Genomic DNA, 18,707 nt, shown 5'->3' on the forward strand with positions numbered 1-18,707 from the left:
AAAATTGAAAACAAACTCCAAATAAGAATCTTCAAAACGTCCAGTTTGTCCTGGGCTCTGTCTGACCTCAGAAGAGATCTCTGGATTGTGACATTAATGACTTGACTTCATTTCTTTCTCCCCTAGCTAGGAAAAGAGATAAACAAGCTCCCATTTTTTAACTGCCTCTGCATACATAAGGGAGGAATAAGAAAAAAAGTATGTTATAGTTGGCATATAAAATCTAATGAATTTTGGATTTGTTAAGTTTGGCATAAGGTGCCTAAGAATTGCAACTGGCCTGTTTCAAATGTCAAAATATGAGACAAGATTTCTGGACCTAATGTTCTCCAGAGGAAGGGTGATGTCCCTAACTAAATTTCTTCCTATCGCGGTGATAATACGGTCTCCAGCCTTCACCTCTCCTGTCTTTTGTCTTATTGGGTGATCATGGTTTTGTATATTGGGGAAGGCAATGAATTAATGAAAAGGCACTCAGAATTAGGCCTCTGGAAAAGGGCTCTTGCCTTATGCACCATGCAAAACCAGGAAGGTGCTAGTCCCATTGTAGTCCATACAACTTGTCCAATTGCATAAGATGATCTTTGAGCTTTTAAATTTTGTTTTTCAAGGTATGGGGTACACTAAAAAGGAAACCGATTCAAGAACCCAGCTTGCTAAATGTCTTTGTCTCAAACATTCTTTCAAATTATCTATGACTATATGCAGCACAACTATGCTGAACTGGGGTCCTGACAGGTTTAAAACCAAGAGCAGTGGCTTTGGATTCAGAAGATCAGAATTTCAGTCTTGACCAGCCACATACCAGTTGTGTGTTCTTGGTCATGTTCTTACCTTCTCTGAGATACAATGTTCTCATCTGTAAAATAAGAATGACAGATGCACAGAGTTGCTAAGGGGATTAATGAAGGCAACATATGTAAAGTTCTTGGCAGACAGTAAGCACTGAATCAATGTGAGGTCCTCTGATGTGAAAGTGATGCATTCTAAAACCCATTAGATTTAGACTGTAAAGCCCTGCTGGCCAATATGGTTGCTACTGGCAACACGTGGGCATGAATTAACTGAAATTAAATAGGCTTCAAAATTCAGGGCTCAAAAGTCACATGTGGCTACAGCTACATACTGGACAGCACCAATACTTATCACTGCCATCAATGAAGAAAGTTCTATTGGGCACTGATGCCATGGAAATGACAGGATTACAAGAAGTCCAGAAGGCTAAATTTTTGCCACTAAGTATACAACTTTAGCAGAACAACTTTTATCTCATTATGTTACTATTTCCTCCATGGTAAAATGGAATTAATGCCTCTGCAGCAGTTGTGGGCATCAGGTGCACTGAAATCACTCTTTTCTTGCTTTCTTATCATCCAAGACCCCAAGATTAAATTATGCACAACAGTCTCTAGCAAGGACGACTTTGAGGATGACTCAGTAGTTTAAGCTCTTTGGGAGTTCAATATTCATAGCCATGATTTGATATTATTCCAACACACCTGTAAGTAGTTAAGAGTAGCATATGTTCAATAGCACACCAAGCTACCTGCAGGCAATTTTGGTGGCAACGAAAAGACACAAATTAACATAACGGAATAAGTTTTCACTGGCAAACGGCCTTTTGTAGACTACTAAGTTCTCTCAAGGTTTAAAATGGAAAGATCAGAGATCCCATTTCCTACTTACTCATTGGTTCCACTTTAATGTCTTAAGTCTGCCTTTTCCTGGTTTGGAAACAATAATCTGTTGCTGTCACTTTTGGAGTAATACTCTATTTTTTATTTTATCTAGATGAATAGAATTTACCTATTTTTTTCTAAAAAAAAACCAAGTAAGAAATATTTTAGGGTCATGAAGTCTCTATCACAACTAGCTAACTTCTGCTGTTGCAGCATGAAAACAGCCATTGACGACATGAGCATAAATAGGCATGGCTGTGTGCCAATACAACTTTATTTACTAAAACAACTCCTCACGTCTTAATTTGCCAATTCCAGATCTAGAAGGATGTGTAAGAACATATTCTTCCTTGCTCTTCCCCACACTGTTGTTTTTTTTAAACCACTACTATGTTTTTCATTTATTTTAATTTTTTGAACATAGATTGCATCCTGCAAATGATCACAGGCTTTTAAATGTTTAATTTAGAAATGTCAAAACATAATTTTTCTTCTCAGTTTTATTAAGACCTTGAATAAAAAAACAATATAATTCTTTAGGATGATTTTCCCCCCTCAGACAGCAAGTTGAGAGGGATGTATACAGCATATAAATCAGAAAAGAGCTAATTAAAAATGATTCACAGATCTAGTCAGATCCTTTAAAGTTTCCTGGCTATTTTACTAATTTATGAATTGAATTAAAACTTAAATACAAAACCAAAATTGAGCTAAGTGCCATAATGTCGTTATTTCTTAGACGGACATTACTGTTCAAGACTAACCAATTAAGGTCAAATATTTAGATGACTCAAGTAACACCTATACAAAAAAACCTAGTAACTTGTGTGCCTGGATAAAAATGTACTTCAAAGAACTGGTAAGAAATTAATAGAACCATGAAATTCTAGAGCTGGAAGCATCCTTATGGAATAATTTGTTTAGCCTCATTGCTTCATGGTTGATGAGTGTGGTTGTCATCTCTTATTTTCCCTTCCCTGCATACACTGTTCTTAGTAGATCTCCAGTTTTCCTTATGGAACTACCTACCCCTCCTTTCCTTACTCTCAGCTCTGGGAGTTTGGGTCAGGGTGGTCTCAGGCTCAGGCCAACAAGGTGAGTATTTAACACAGACTCATCGCAGCCCTATAAACTCCTGGCCAGAAGGACTGGTTCAGGGATTGTTTCCTGGCAAAAATAGTTGGTCATCCTAATTCTGAGATGTTTATTATAATTCCTGGAAGAGAGTAGCTTCCCTCCTCCCTTCCTTCCTCTTCCTTCAGTCTTTTTCTTTCTTTTCTTTCCTTTTTTTTTCTTCCCTTTCTTTCCTTTTTCTTTTTTCTTTCTTTCCTTCCTTCCTTTTTTCTTTCTATATTTCCTTCCTTCCTTCCTCCCTCCCTCTTCCTTCTTCCTTCTTCTTTCTTTCTTCCTTCCTTCTCTTCCTTTCTTTCCTTCCTTCCTTTTCTTTCTTTCCTTCCTTCCTTTTCTTTCTTTCCTTCCTTCTTTCCTTCCTTTTTTCTTTCTATATTTCCTTCCTTCTTTCCTCCCTCCCTCTTCCTTCCTTTTCTTCCTTTCTTTCTTTCCTTCCTTCCTTTTCTTTCTTTTCCTTCCTTCCTTTTCTCTTTCTTTTTTTTCTTTCCTTCCTTCCTTCCTTCCCTTCCCTCCCCTTCCTTCCTTTTTCCCTTCCTTCCTTTTCTTCTTTCTTTCTTTCTTTTCTTTCTTTCTTCTTTCTTTCTTTCTTTCTTTCTTTCTTTCTTTCTTCCTTCCTTCCTTCCTTCCTTCCTTCCTTCCTTCCTTCCTTCCTTCCTTCCTTCCTTCCTTCCTTTCTTTCTTTCTTTCTTTCTTTCTTTCTTTCTTTCTTTCTTTCTTTCTTTCCCCCTCCCTTCCCTCCTCTCTCCCTTCCTTTCATTCTCTCTTTCTCACCCACTCCCTCTCTCTTTCTCTTTCAGGGATGCTCAACTTAAGAATATATACCTGGCATGAACAGCAGCCATTTTGCCAGCTTGTGGAAATGAGATGAGAATGAAGCCAACACGACACAAGCTGTTCTGAGATGCAGAGTCCAAGTTCTGAGGTTTTGAGTCTCTGAATCCAGCCTTAACTGTAAGCAGAACCTCTGTCTTTTATAATCACAAGAGCAAAACAGTTCTCCCCCATTTTTCTTAAACTTGAATTAGGTTTTTGTCATTACAAGAGTCTGGACAAATACCATAGGATAATCAACTCAACAGAAGTGAATGCTGATAAGTGGGAGGGTCAGGACTTTCGCCTCCTCTAAACCTGTTGCTTGTTCCAGGAGAATGATGCGTAGACTAGCAAATCCATTAAAATCTCCTGTGCAAAGCAGGTGAAGTAAAAAGTGTATACTACTCTGTAAGCGTCTTGCATACTGAGTACTGTGTTTAGACTGTCACCTCCTTTCATGGATACTCTTGCTTAGAACAGGGCCAAGTTTAAAAAATACTGCTCTGATTTAAAGGAAATTATTGTTCACGCTTATATACAGTACAGGAGACAGACTTGAAGAGGATGCCGGAAGGTCAGAAATGTAGGGAATTGTGGCGGAGGTAACATATGGAGGACTTCAGATCCACCAACATCACCAACTGTCCCGATTCTACCCTATATCACCAGTCACAACAGCTGGGTCAACATACACATACCAGTGATTCATTCTACAAGTACTTACACAAACTATGCTGTGCTCAGCACCAAGATACCATGTGAGCAATATAAACTCAGACACTTGGACCTTCCAAGAGAGAAAAAAAACCACCAAATAACCACTTATTTGAAAATAAAGAACTATTTGCTTGTTATTAACCCTTTTAGAAAATAATCACACAAATGACTTAATTCCTTTATCTCCTCCTCCAAACTAGATTCATTAGAAACAGCAGTATACACAGTTACGTGAACACAGGTTTTTACAAAGGGCAAAAAAAAAAAAAAAAAAAAATACAAATATACTGAATTTTGTCTAATTGACTATATGTTATTTCCTTTACCATACTAACTGGTTATCAAGCAATCAAGAACCAAAGCTCATCTAAAAAGACATTGTTAATATTCTTCATTCATCTTCATTCATCGATTAAAAAAGGATGTAAGACTGATCTATCAAATGGTTTTTCTCTCCATAGAAAATACAGAGCTAGAAAAATATGACTTTTTAACTGTTGTCTATATATGAAATTTATGAGAACAGTGTAAACTGATAAAAGAAAACAAACAGAAAAATTTGGTCTGCTAAACATTTGTACACTAAGAGAAAAACCTTTAATGCTGGCAACTGAGTCTCACTAAATAGGACAAGTTTACATGTATATATATCCTTCAGCATTGTGCAGACGGAAGTCATATTTTAACCTGTTAAGACATCTGTGACACTTACCTGGGCTTCTGTTTTATATAAAATTTTTATTCTTTCATTGCATAATCTCCTAACAGAAATGGTTGTTGATAAAGTTGAATGGAACTGAAATAATCCCAGAACAACCCAAATTCTCTAATTTTGGAGTCATGCCTAAGTTGTAAAAGAAAAACTGTTTGAGGAATGAAATCGCCTAAATGAGAAATACACAGACCTTAGAGCTTACAAAACATAATTTTATTTAAATTTGTGTACAGATAAAAATTTACCAAAATTTAAACAAAGACCTAATTCAAATTCCTTCCCACCACAAAAATGGACATTATGAGAAAAAGCCACATTCTCTCAATTACGTTCTCCCCAGCAGGTAGATTATGGAGGGAAAAGGATGGGGAGAAAAAATACCGACACAACATAATTTGATCTTCAGCACTGTCTCGTCTTGAAATGACTTAATTATGGAGATTTCCATAAGAATCAGCATTCTTCGGTTTTGACATTGAAACAGAACCTTCTATGCCAAAATCACAAATAAGGCTTCTGGCTTTATTTTTAGTGTGAGGTAAACAGTATATTCAATATTAAGGCAAACGGTAGAATACAAGTGTGGGATATTAATGTGGATCCATGTTTTGGAACATCCAGGGATTTCCTAAGCCTGTTGGAATCAGAAACTTGTAGAAGCTGTTGCAATGTGCAACAGTTCTGAATGTCTTAGCTGGACCTTTTTGACAATCTGTCAAATGGAACCTTGTTTGAGTTTTTTACAGCATGTAATTTTTTTTTTTTAATTAGAAGTTGTAAAATTATTGTAAATGAACCAGGCTCTGATCTCAAATTCTGTGTATATATATACACTGTTTGGCCAAATAGACTGCTCCTCCAAAGTTGGCAAAACAATGCCTACTGAGCAGGCTTACCATGATGGAAAAGTGTGAGAACAGGACATTAATAAAGATTCTAAGTGAAATCAGATTATTTAGGCTGTCTAGCTGTCTTATTCAAGAAAATGCAGATTTAAGATCTTAGGTACAGTGATTCATCCCCTGGCTCATCCCTTCTCTCTTTTTTCCCAATGGGATAATCATTTCCTTCACAGTGATGAGAGAAACGTTACTTTTTATGGCAAAATGGACTTCTTCCTCCAAGGGATCAGGACAAAGCTATCACTTCTTAGCCACGCTGGCCACCGACTTCTTGGCTGCGTCCTCCAGGTCGACGGCCGAAGTAATGGGGAGTCCGCTGTTACTGAGAATGTTCTGGGCCTCGTGGACATTGGTTCCTAGAAAGTGGGGGGTGGAGGGGGGAGGGGACGGACAGTCACTGAAATGAGCCTGGAGGTGGTGCCCCGGGAAGTTTCCTAGGACTAGACATCGTGCAATGCCCAGGTCTCACGAACACAATTTATTTACAATTCAGTTTCAGCTTTTTATGATCCAGATTTGGCTATTTAGATATATCCAGATGACAAATTTACCTTTTGTTTTGTTTTGTTTTTGCTCTTTTCACCTCAAATGTCTGGCATTATAAAGATGCTACCTCTATTTTTTCTGGCATTTAAAAAAATGCAAATAATGATGTTCTTATGAGACCGCGAACAAAGAAAAACTAACGACTACTTGGCCAACTTGTTTGAAAGAGGAAAATCCTCTGAAACAGATTCATCCCTTGCTTGAATAATCTGAATATGGAATCTAAAGAAAAAGCCATGTGTGAAACATGAGCCAGAGAATGGCAAATGGGTGTGATGTGTTGGTATAGAATATTGAAAACAAAGACAAAAGGACTAACCAATCTCTAGCTTTTCACCAGGAAATTAATTATAGGTTTTAATCAATGTCATTGACAGGGAAGATGATGTGGCAAGATCTCTACCAAGTGGTGGTTTGGCTAGAAAACAAGATGAAAGCTAGAAACTGCATGAGACTAATGGACATTTTTTTTTTTTTTTACTGATCAAAGCTGAAATTTCTGCTGATAATCCACAGTCAAGTGGTTCTGGCCCATGGCAGAAGTCATTGGTCTTAAAGACCTCTTGAAACGAAGGGTCTGAGTTGGTATCTCATCTAAAGTTCTAAGAACCTGCCCACCGATGGCCACCAATCCACTGCTTTGGGAACACTGACAGTATTCCACACACCTGTTCTTGCTTCCTCCCCACTGTGTATGTCAGGAAGGGCAGAGGACCCGAAAAGAGCACTGCAGCCTCTGAGGGGGTGTCTCGGTGTCCCATTCCTGCCAGGTTTGTAGCATCTGCAGGCCAAGCTACCCCACCCAAAGGTGTGCTTCTGCAACTGACTGTTTAGCATGCAAACTGCTTTTCTGTTCTTTCAGAGCAAACAAGCCTGTAGGAGAAATGTGATAAAATTTAAGAGTCTAATGAAATACCTCATCTTACATCATTTCCTGCGCTTCTATCTAGTTAGTAAGACAGAGCCTATTTATAAACAAAGACCTTGACATATAGACCTTGGAGGACTTAAACGCATACAAATAAAAAGGAGGCCTTCGGTCAGCATGTTTCATACAAACAGGCAAAGGCGGAGTTAAAGAGGAATGGTTGTGCTAACAAGGTGATGTAGTGTTGATTCTCGTGGGACCCTGGGGCCACCACAGCGGTGGGGAAGGGGACACTTGGCCCTGGGTTTTTAGTTCAAGGCTTACTCACTGCTGTTTTCCACAGCAATGCGCCGAATGGCCTCTGTGGAAAGCAACAACTCAAAAGGTAGGGAAGTTGTTACCTAAAACCTCCAGCTTCTCATCCTGGCTCTGCTGTGTATTAGTTGTTTTAGGTAAATCATGTAACTCCTTCGAGCCTCAACTTCTTTATCTCCAGACATAACACTATGATCATCTGCCCCATAACCAATACTCACTAAGCACTTCCATATGCCAGATATAATGCTAAGTGACTCAAAAGCAGCAGACGAAATCTCTGTGACGATGATGCCTAGATCTTATTGTCCCTATTTCACAGATGAGACAACAGAGGCATGGAGAGCTTAAATCACTTTTCCATAGTCACAGATTATAAGTGACAGAGAAGGGAACTTGAACTCTGTTCTAATTATACAAGCCTAAATGTTCTAAAGATATGCCAATTTGTCTCCCTGTCTATAAAATGAGAATAATGGAGCGCCTGGGTGGCTCAGTCAGTTCAGCGTCCCAACTCTTGATTTCGGCTCAGGTCATGATCTCAGGGTGGTGAGATCCAGCCCTGCATCAGGCTTTGTGCTGGGCATGGAGCCAACTTAAGATTCTCTCTCTCCCTCTCCCTCTGACCCCTGCCCCACCTCTCCTTCTCTTTAAAATGGGAATAGGGGCGCCTGGGTGGCTCAGTCGTTAAGCGACTGCCTTCGGCTCAGGTCATGATCCCAGGGTCTTGGGATCGAGCCCCGCATCGGTCTCCCTGCTCAGCGGGAAGCCTGCTTCTCCCTCTCCCTCTCCCCCTGCTTGTGTTCCCTCTCTCGCTGTGTCTCTCTCTGTCAAATAAATAAATACAATCTTTAAAAAAATAAATAAATAAAATAAAATGGGAATAATAATGCTGACAGCATAGGCTGTGATGAGAAGCAAATGAAATAATACATGTGATTTCATAAATGTCTGCGCATCTGTGGCAGACTTGGCTGGCTGTCCACCAAAGATTCATGCTTCTCTTCTACAGGGGACAGCTGCTGCCAGGAGGTGGCTGCCCAACCAGGAACTACATTTCCCAGGGCCTCTTGCTTCTATGTGCTATCACATGACTGAGTTCTGGCCAAGGGTGTGTGAGTGGACATGAAACACCCCCCCACAAAAATCGCCAGTGTGAGCCTCTGTAGTCACCCAGTTCTCCCTGTCTGCCTTCTGGAACATTGCCAGCCAAGACAACCCTGTAAGTCACCTTTTGATGATGGCAATGACTCCTTCAGCATGGATACTAGCATAATTCTGTAGAGCAGAGCACCCCACTCACCCACCCTCTTAGACTTTATATGAATGAGGAAGAACCTTCTAGTACGTTAAGATTTACATTTCAGTGTTTATCTGTTGTTTTAGCAGCTAGCATTACTTTAACTGGCATGTTACTTTGTAAGTGTGGTAGGCAGCTTCCAAAAATGGCTCTCATATGATCAATCCCTACTTCTGGGTGTTCATGCTCCTGTGTAATCCCTTTGGCTGTGGGTGGAGCCAGCAACTTGCTTCTAATGAATAAGAATAGAGCAAAAGTGATGTAATGTCACCTCTAGGACTAAGTTACAAAAGCCCAAGACTTCTTTCTTGCTCCCTCTGACTCTCTGTTCACTCTGATGAAGCAAACTGCCATACTGTGGACTGCGCTACAGAGAAGTCGGCAAGGCAAGGAACTCAGGGCTGCCTCCCGCCAAAAGCCAAGGAGTAACTGAGGCCTTCAGTCTGACAACCCACGAGGAACTGCATCCTGACAACAACAATGTGAGTGTGTTCGGAAGCGACCCCTTCCCTAGTTGAGTCTTGACATGACCCTAGCCCTGGCTGACACTTTGCAGCTTTGAGACCTTGAGCCAAAGGACCCAGCTAAGCCACACCCAGATTCGCTACCACAGAAACTGTGAGATCAACAATGTTCCTGGTGTTAAACTGTTAAATTTCAGGGCAATTTGTTACATGTTGGTTACTTAACTAATGCAGATATTAAGTTTTATTATTTCATTAATACAACCTCAGTGTTCATTCTGATTCATTTGGTAAGGTTTCAGACAAGGTCTCAGAGGTTGAAAAGTAGGACAGAGGATCAGACTGTGGCAGGTGTTAAATACAAGGCTAAGGAATTCTGACATTAGTCTGTATGTAGGGCTTTCATGGAATCATGACGCAATGTGAAGCAAAGTCCTGAATGACACAGAATGGAACTGGTCTTCGGATCAGAAGGTCAATGAAAGTTAAATATGTAAATTTCTATCTCCTCCAACAGAGACGTGGACTAGAGTTCTCTTCCAGGGAAGAAATCTAAGTTAGGATAAAGAAGGCTCTTCTCCCTCTTTCCTTTCTCTTCAGAGCATCTCCAATCTCAACAGAGAGCCCCCAAGAACCCCATACATCAAGAAGCAGATTCAGCTGCCTGAACATTCCTCATCTCTGACTCTACCTTTCTTTGGTGAGAGTCCTCCTGTGGACACAGGTCTTACCCATGCCTGTCAAGCTCTCTCTCTGTGTAACTGGACTGGTACAAGAATTAGTAGTGCCAGTAGGACTGATAACATTAACAAAAGCAACAATAGCAGCTCTCACTTAGCAGGTGTCATGCACTGTTCCAGGGGCCTAAGTATATTAGTTCATTTGCTCCTCAATGGCAACCCTGAGATAGCTACTATTACTATTTTCCTTTTACAGAAGGGAGGACTGAGGCACAATTAAGTTAAAGGTCAAAACCTAGCTAGCATGGCTAGTAATAGCTAGGAAATAGTGGAATAGACATTGAACTTGATCTCTCAGTGTTTGAATGATTTCTGGACCTAATGCTTGAAACATCCATGCTGAACCTTGGATGACCCCTTCTTACAATTTTTATAAATACATGACATCATCATCATCATAATCACACTGACAATAATAAAAAAAAAACTGTTTTTCAGTCTTCCCACAATACTTTGAGACTTTGACCTTGTGAGTTTGGGGTTTCTAAAAGGCCTTGTGAGTCAGATATTTATAAATGAGTTCTTTTTATTCATTTATTTACTTTTTTGGCCAAGAGCACTGAGGCTTAGTGATTGGCAGGATTCAGTCTCAAAATCCTTTGTTCATCCCACTCTGTTTTGATTTCCTGGTGACTCCCGTTTGACATTTAAAATCTGTAGCACTTTCCCACGCATGAGATCATCTAAACTTCAATGATGCTATAAATTATTTAAGAGCAAGGATCAGGTACTAGGGTGTCTGCTTTTTCCAGCCTCCCCATCTGGCTATACCTACACTAGCCACTGTCCCCTGCTAGAGGAGGGACCACATGGTGATCTTTGTCTGGAGACAGATATGGAGACAGTCCCACGCATGACTGTACCTGATCCGAGGGTGGTCCAAATACAGCCGATGTTCATTAGCTTGTCCAATTAGGTTTGCTCTGCTGAGAATCTGAATGGGTAGTATATATGAAATAGAATGGGGCAGCACAAAGAGGACACAGACAGCTCTAAGTAAGCAGGCGAGAGGAAGGCAGCACAAACATGCCGAGAGGAGTGCTGTCAGGTGCACAGGCTGCTGGGCGATGCTCCGGAGGACAGCTTCCACGCCCCAGCTTCCTCTCCCTGGGGGCCAGCTGCGTCCTGGCTCCTGTCCATTCTGAGCACTGTTTATGCAGTTTTACTTGCAATCCTTTCCATGGGTATGGATGAAATCAGCTCTTGACTGTTTTAGGTTTTTGAGACTACTTGAACCAGTCACTCTTCCTTGCAACCAAGGAAGTTCCTTAATTAACACCTTCTTCAGGACACAACTTAGCACCAGGTATTCTCAAGGGGGAAACATGACTGATTTAGAAATCCCTGAACTGCAGAAATGCTGGGCCGTTGGCCTTGAGTCCTCCACCCACAACTCCTGCCTTCTCTCTGCTCGGCTGACACCCAAACATTCAAGAGATGCCTGTTTACATGGCATTTCTTTGGGGGTGTCTTCCTTGTCATTACTCCCCCAACCCCCAAACTAGAGCAGTGGCTTGTGAAAGAGCTTCTAGAGTACCTTGTACTTCCAGAATCATAGCACTATTGGGACTGCTCACTGACGTTTCTCTTTCCCCACCAAACGTAAGTTTCCGAGGGCCGACACTGTGTCCGGCCGGCCCACCAGGATCTCTCTGCGCTTAGCGCAGTAGCTATTACATAGTGCGCACTTGATGGACTGAAAGACAATAGTGGACTCATACACAGCAAGTGTGCCTGAGGCGGTGAGGTGTGGGAGGGTGCTCTTCTGATCACTTTGCTGGCCTGACATCCCCCAAATAACCCCTTTTTAATTTTTTTATTTTATTTTTATTATTTTTTTTTTTCTTTTTAAGATTTTATTTGACAGAGAGAGCACAAGCAGAGGGACAAGCAGGCTCCCCGCTGAGCAAGGAGCCCGATGTGGGACTCGATCCCAGGACCCTGGGATCATGACCTGGGCCGAAGGCAGCTGCTTAACAGACTGAGCCACCCAGGCGTCCCATAACCCCTTTTTTAATAGCATTGAAATAGAAGCCCCAAACAACCTGACAATAAACAGCGACTGTTCCTGAGTTTTCTCGGGTTCTCCTGCGGGGCTTCTCTAGTGGCTTCCTTCTCTAAGAAGGGCCGAGCAGCAGGGGGCTGTCTGCAGTGCCCTGGAGGACTCCAAGCTGCTGCCGCTCCTTTGGCCCAGCAGCTCTTCTTGCCGCCCCGCCCTCCCCCCTCCCTCACACCTGCCCGGAGGCCTTGCTCAAGGTTAACAACTAGGGGGCGGGGCCAGAAGACAGGAGCTGCGACAGCCCTCAGGAAAACGGACCCTCTCTCTTTCCAGCTGTTCCTGCAGGGCCATATCAAAATGCCTAATGGCTTCACAATTCCAGGATCCATTAAAGTGAATTTTAATTATGCTTGCAGTTACACTTTAATTATAGTCTTAATTATTAAGCACAGGCTAGGCATACTCAGAACCCCAGCATGAGAGAGGGAGGGAGAGGTAAAGGAAGGAAGAAGAGAAGGAGAAAAAGGAGAGAGGAGAGGGAAGGGGAGGAGGGGGAAAGGAAAGGAGTTGGGGGGGGAAGAGAGAGAGAGAGAGTCATGAGGAATAACCCAGACGGACAGACACATGAAAAGAAAGAAGTATAGACAAGAGTCAAATAGAGAGAGCAAGGGCAAAAAGTGAGCCCATCAAGTCCCCAGTGCATCAGCCCGCGTCCTGACCCTGCCAGCACTCTGTCCCGGCATCCAGGCTGGTTTCTCCCTGGACTGTTCTTCGGTCTTGCTGCCCACACACCCTGCTTCCTCGTTCCCGTGAGAGAGCAGCTCCAAGGGGAAGTCCGAAGACACAGAGAAGAGGGTGAAAAAGAAAACCAGCAGCCTCCAAAGGAGGTCACTGGAAGAGAAACAGGAAGCCTTGGGCAGATGCTTGCTGGTGTGTGGATTCCTTTCATTAAGGCTGCTCTTTGAATATTCAAGGTCTGTTTCTTCTTGATTCAGCAGGTGGCTGAATCAAGCTCCCCCATCCCCTTCCTTGCCTTTATTTCTAAACAGAAACCACCATGGCTGTTTTAAACTCCGACACGGAATTAAGAGTTCCAAAGACAGTGTCTAGGCCTGTGTACCCAATTACAAAGGAAATTGATCTCTTCCTCACATTTAGATAGTGCAGCTGACATGTTCTAATATTTATTAAATGCTGCATTGCTTTTTAATGAGGCTGCAGGACAACAGTTTTTTTTTTGTTTTTGAAGATTTTATTTATTTATTTGACAGAGAGAGACACAGCGAGAGAGGGAACACAAGCAGGGGGAGTGGGAGAGGGAGAAACAGGCTTCCCCCGGAGCAGGGAGTCCGATGCGGGGCTTGATCACAGGACCCTGGAATCATGACCTGAGCCGAAGGCAGACGCTCAACCACTGAGCCACCCAGGCGCCCCAGGACAACAGTTTTAATAACCACCTGTACAGATAACTGATTGACTCACACTGGTTCAACTTCAAGCACTTCTTAACATCTGCTTGCTGAAAAGATGCTAAGCTAAGTGGTTATCTGCCTGATGCATGCCTTAAAAATGGCAATGTATAGAGAATCAAAGGGAATGGTTTGATAATGAAATCTTGCTCTACTGGTAGAGGATATTATAAAAAGAATAATTATTAAATTTTTTAACTCTCCGCTGGTGCATGTTTTACCACTGACTTCCTGCCACCAGGTGGAGTGAGAGAGCTGTAAACAGAGATGCAAGGTTAATTCATCAAAATCTGTTCTCTGCTTTCAGTACCTGCAAGAGAAGGTAACAGCAGTGGACAGAAATTACTGAGTTTTGTTCAAAAGGTACAACCCCCCCCACCCCCCCCAATCAGGCCAGCCTTTTATCACAGGGCTGTGAACAAAACTACTCTCCAGTCTGGATGTAAATGGGAGCTGGGCTTTTTTTTTTTAAAGGATTATTTTAATAGGAAATCAGTTTTTTTTTTTTTTTTTAAGAATGCAATAGTTGGCACTTATTGAATATACACTAGGTGCAATTAATGTCTGTTGGGTACATGAGTTAAGGGGTTCACAACCTTCATAGCAACCCTAAAGAAGACCTCATTTTTATCCCCATTTTACACATGAAATAATTGAACTGGGAAGCTTAGGAACTTGCCCAACGACCCCAGCAAGTTAAAGGCTAAGCCAGGATTAAGAACCCAGGTTTATCTGACTGCAAAGCCACATGACAACCACACAACCTGGCCTTTTAGAAGGAATCCTAGAGAACCTTTAGGATCAGTCTCTTGTTTTCACTAGAGGAAACTGAGGCCCAGAAATGTTAGATGATTTGCTCAGGTCAAATAACCAGTGAACCATGACAGGTCTGATTCTCGGTCTGGTGTTCTAAGTCAAGGCTGTTCTAAATCAGCTAAGAATAGGTTTTACATTTTTAAATAGTTGGGGAAAATTCAGAAGAATAATATTTTGTGATACATGAAAATTACATGAAATTCAAATTTCCGTGTCCATAAATAAAGTTTCACTGGCATACAGCCAAAGTGATTCATTTACAGATTGTCGATGGCAGAACTGTTGTGACAGAGTCAGTAGGGCCCATAAATCGATAAATACTTCGACCCTAGCTCTAAGCAACGGAATCTTTCCCCCCTCCACTCCAGGGAGAAAGGAGGTCAGTGGAAACGAACCAAATTCTACAAAGCAGCAGATCTCTCCTAAAACGTTCTCTGTCCTTTTGCCCTTGATCCTCTTTCATTATTCTCCGTTTAAGTGACAAGCAGATAGAAGAGGTCCATTTTCTTGGTGACATGTAAATTTAGATAACTTATCACATCTCTTTTGTCTTGTTATTGTACTGTTAAAAATGGAGTAATTCATTGAGAATCCGGGGTAAAGTCCCGCTGCATCAGCAGTCCTCCCTTGTTGAGACGACGGACACCCAGTATCTCACACCTCGCTCGGCACACCGCCTCCAGCCCCCCGAGTCCCTGCCTCGGTCGAGTTAGGAACAAGAGCTTGGGTGGCAGCTAACATTTACTGAGCCAGGGCCTGTCTAGTTTATTTTAAAACTCATCTGCTTCTTACAACAACCCCATGAGACTGCCATACGTACATTCCCATTTCACAGATGAGAAAACTGAGACTTTATACCTGGTTTGGTCACCGAGAAGTTGAGTGACCTTGGGAAGTTACTGTAGTTGGATGAGTATCTTTCAGAAATGCCTTGTATCCCTCACATTTTAGAAAAATAAAAAATGACTCAAGATATCCTATGGGACTATATCCTGTGTACCCCTATATTCCTCGATAATTTCTTCTGCCATGGTAAGAAGAAACCACTTCTGAGAGTGGGAGTGTGGCAGGTATTCTCAAGATGCCCGCTGGAGCCCGCCCCTAGTGGCAGGAAGCTGATGGCCGGGTTGTAAGGAATGGTGTGCCTGGACTTAGGATCGTGCAAGCAAGGTTGAGGACCAAGTCTAACATATATCCATTGAGGGCGTATGCGAGCAGCTGATGCTTTTGCTTTCAACTATGTTAATCCTCAAAAAAAGCAACATATATATATGTTGGTATGGGAGGCTTACTATTAAACTGGAATGGAATGAATCCTCTGGCAAGCAAGAATGCCCTACAATTCTGTACCTACTAGGAATAGGGCCATTCCTGTAAAGAAAGGATGTTCTATACACCTAAACATCTGCATGGACTTTCCTTTCATGTCTTCCTTCAGTCTACCTCATGGCTTTCAATTCATGTATATTCTAACACATGGGTGATTTCAGGAATTCTCAAAGGTAATTTTGGCGGTGTGAGACTTTTGTCTGGAATCCCGACTCTGGACCTCCACGGCTGCCCGCGAAGGAGCATCAGTGCATTTGCTGCCCGTGATTCCGTCCCTGTGTGGGGGAATGCCTGAGAGATCTCACTGCTAAACCGTTCCTTGAGAAGTTAGACTCTCAGAGCTTAATATCACCCAAATCTTTCTTGACTTTTACAAAACCATTCAGAGCTGAGGATTGAGGGGGCTTTAGACTCAGAGACCATGGGGACTTTCTAGAATTCTAGGTCTCGCTGCTGGCCTCTTCTCTACCCACACCAGGCTGCAGCTTACGTCCCACTGTCTGTCTTTGGAATGAAGATTTATCATGGCAGAGCCATGCCCATTCCTTTCTATATTGTCCACACTGCTTATATGCTACAATGGCAGAGGTGAGTGACTGCAACAGTGGATCCATGGCCCACAAAGCCTAAAATTTGGCCATTTACAGAAAAAATCTGCAGACCCTTGGTCTCCACAATCCACATGTTTGGCCCTGTGGCTGTGGGGTAAGAACCAGTCTCATCTCATGCCTTTTCAGCTGGCAGCCCCCGCTTCCTGCTTCTGATGCTGCAGACAGCTGGGTTCCAGTGGACAGCGCTTGGCTCAAGTGCTCGCTCTCTGCTCCCACCTCTGTGGAAGACAATGACCACAGAGCTCTTCGCCACTGAGCTGGGCTATAGTCCCAACATCTTTCTTGGCACAGCACTGCAGGCAGCCGCTGCCAATAAAGAGAAGGGGGCAGGAGATGAAAGCTATTTGTCCTGCCTGTTCTCAAACATTCTCGTGGAGTCTTTCCTCCTAGATAGCTCTGCCTTTGGGCAGCCTCAAGTTGGGACTCTCTGGGAGAGTCTTATTAACAGGACCCACCTGCCACCTCTAAAATAGGACAGACAGGATCTACCAGGGTGTCCCTTTCCTGATAGCAATGTGTTCTCTCTCTCTTGGGTGGTTGACCAAATACGACTCTCAAGTGTTATACAAGGAAACTGAGGCATGAAGAGATGAACCGACTGACTACTCAGAAAATACCCACGAAGCAGACAGTGGTGTTGTGATGCAGGACTTAGAATGTGCCAGCCCCCAGACTGGCCATGCTCTAAAACCACTCCTTATTAGAAGTGCCTCATGGAAACAACTTCAGGTTCCTGTTTTTGAGGGAAGGACCACTGGCTAGACTGAGGCAGCCACCTGACCAAAAGGCAGCCCATGCCCAGGGCAGACTAATCACATGGATGGCATTCAAGAGGTGTTTCCTTCCAGGCAGAGCATAACAACCCCGGTCTCATTTCTGACTACCACTGGCTCTGCACTGGCAGTGGAGACGCTTCTCTGACTGGAATGTTTGAAAGGAGAAAGATGGCATGTGTAGCCCAGAAGCTTCTGCTGCCTTTCCTTTGGACTGCGCTCTCACAGGGAGCCCATCCTGCCACTCTGGGTCCGTGGTGTCCGTGACTGGGTGTGTTTGGGGTTCAGAGTAAGAAAGATCACTGTCGGTATACAATAAGGTGCATCCTTCACCTTCATCAGTAACGAAAGTGATATTTTGGTCTCTTAGACCTTTGTCATATTTCTTACCAGATTCCCCACATGGGGAAGGATCCATTGGGTCCCCTGAAAGACCCCAACAACGTGGACCGGTTGGATGACTACCTTCTGAAGGGGTGCTGAGTAGCTTTTTCTTGTGTAAGGCAGTGGATGCCCAACAGGGCAAACATTTTAGTTACTTAGATGAACCATCTAGAAGTAAAATGAAAACTCAAAGTGCCAAATCTAGTGGGTCTGTCTGGAAACTTAAATATTTGATCTAAAAAAGCTTTCACTACCCTAATGCCTTAGGTTAGGTCCTGTGAGACTTGGTGTAATGTTTAAGTGCAGCAAAGTTTAAACATTCAGAAGTGTTTATCGATTTAGACAATGAGAGGATTTAAGGCTCTATGACAGAGCAGGATTGTCTCCAACGTGTCCTCTGGTTTAACCTGCTGATGATGAATTAAACACTAGGGAGAAGATGCCAGTGACTGGAGGGAGGAGAGGTGACAGACATCAACAGGAAGTGAAATCAGTCCCAGAAAAGGTGCATCCACAGGGGACCATGAAGGAGGAAGGAGATGAGGAGAGGAGAAAGCAAGGTGAGGAATAGGGTGTGCAGAAAATGGGGACAGCAAGGACAATGAAGACCAAACACAAAGAAGAAAAGAGATGCACTGGCTGAGAAGATCTGGCCCCTCCTCCCAAAGCCACATTTCCAGACCGAAGGAGTGGAGAGCAGGGAAAGGCGTGCTCGGAGAGGCTGGGGGTAGGGGTGGGGGGACAGGTCCACCAGGATTAAGCAAGGAAGAGAAGATGAAAAACTCAGTACAGACCAAACGTTGGGAAATGTGCAAAGAGGCCGGGGGGTGTTAAGGGACAGAGAGCCAGCCCCCAGGCACTGCTGGGCATCCACACTCACTCTGCCCAGGATCATGCCGCCACTCAGCCAGTGGCCCCTAATTCTCTGTGGACTCTGAGGTGAAGCCTCCAACCTAGGGCTCAGATATCCTGAATGAAAACTTTTTTCCAGCTAGTCAGCCACAGCAGTCTGCCAAGGCTGCCTTTTTTTTTTTTTTTTTAAAGATTTTATTTATTTATTTGAGAGAGAGAATGAGATAGAGCATGAGACGGGGGAGGGTCAGAGGGAGAAGCAGACTCCCTGCCGAGCAGGGAGC

At 43.0% G+C, this 18,707-nt stretch overlaps 1 protein-coding gene across 3 annotated transcripts in view; it reads right to left on the reverse strand.

The window, feature by feature from the left end:
* SUCLG2 (succinate-CoA ligase GDP-forming subunit beta) overlaps positions 1-18,707 on the reverse strand; it is a 410,084-nt gene that overhangs the window by 149,226 nt on the left and 242,151 nt on the right. Inside the window, exon 11 of one of the 3 annotated variants that reach the window (XM_032411720.1) lies at positions 4,888-6,313. The exons of the other annotated variants lie outside the window; for them this stretch is intronic. Coding sequence (XP_032267611.1) covers positions 6,198-6,313 — 116 coding nt within the window. The 3' untranslated portion in view covers positions 4,888-6,197. Of the gene's footprint in view, positions 1-4,887; positions 6,314-18,707 lie in introns of those variants that run through there. 3 annotated transcript variants of the gene reach the window in all.

This window comes from Phoca vitulina, unplaced genomic scaffold, assembly GCF_004348235.1.
Source record: "Phoca vitulina isolate PV1807 unplaced genomic scaffold, GSC_HSeal_1.0 scaffold13, whole genome shotgun sequence".
Lineage (NCBI taxonomy): Eukaryota > Metazoa > Chordata > Mammalia > Carnivora > Phocidae > Phoca > Phoca vitulina.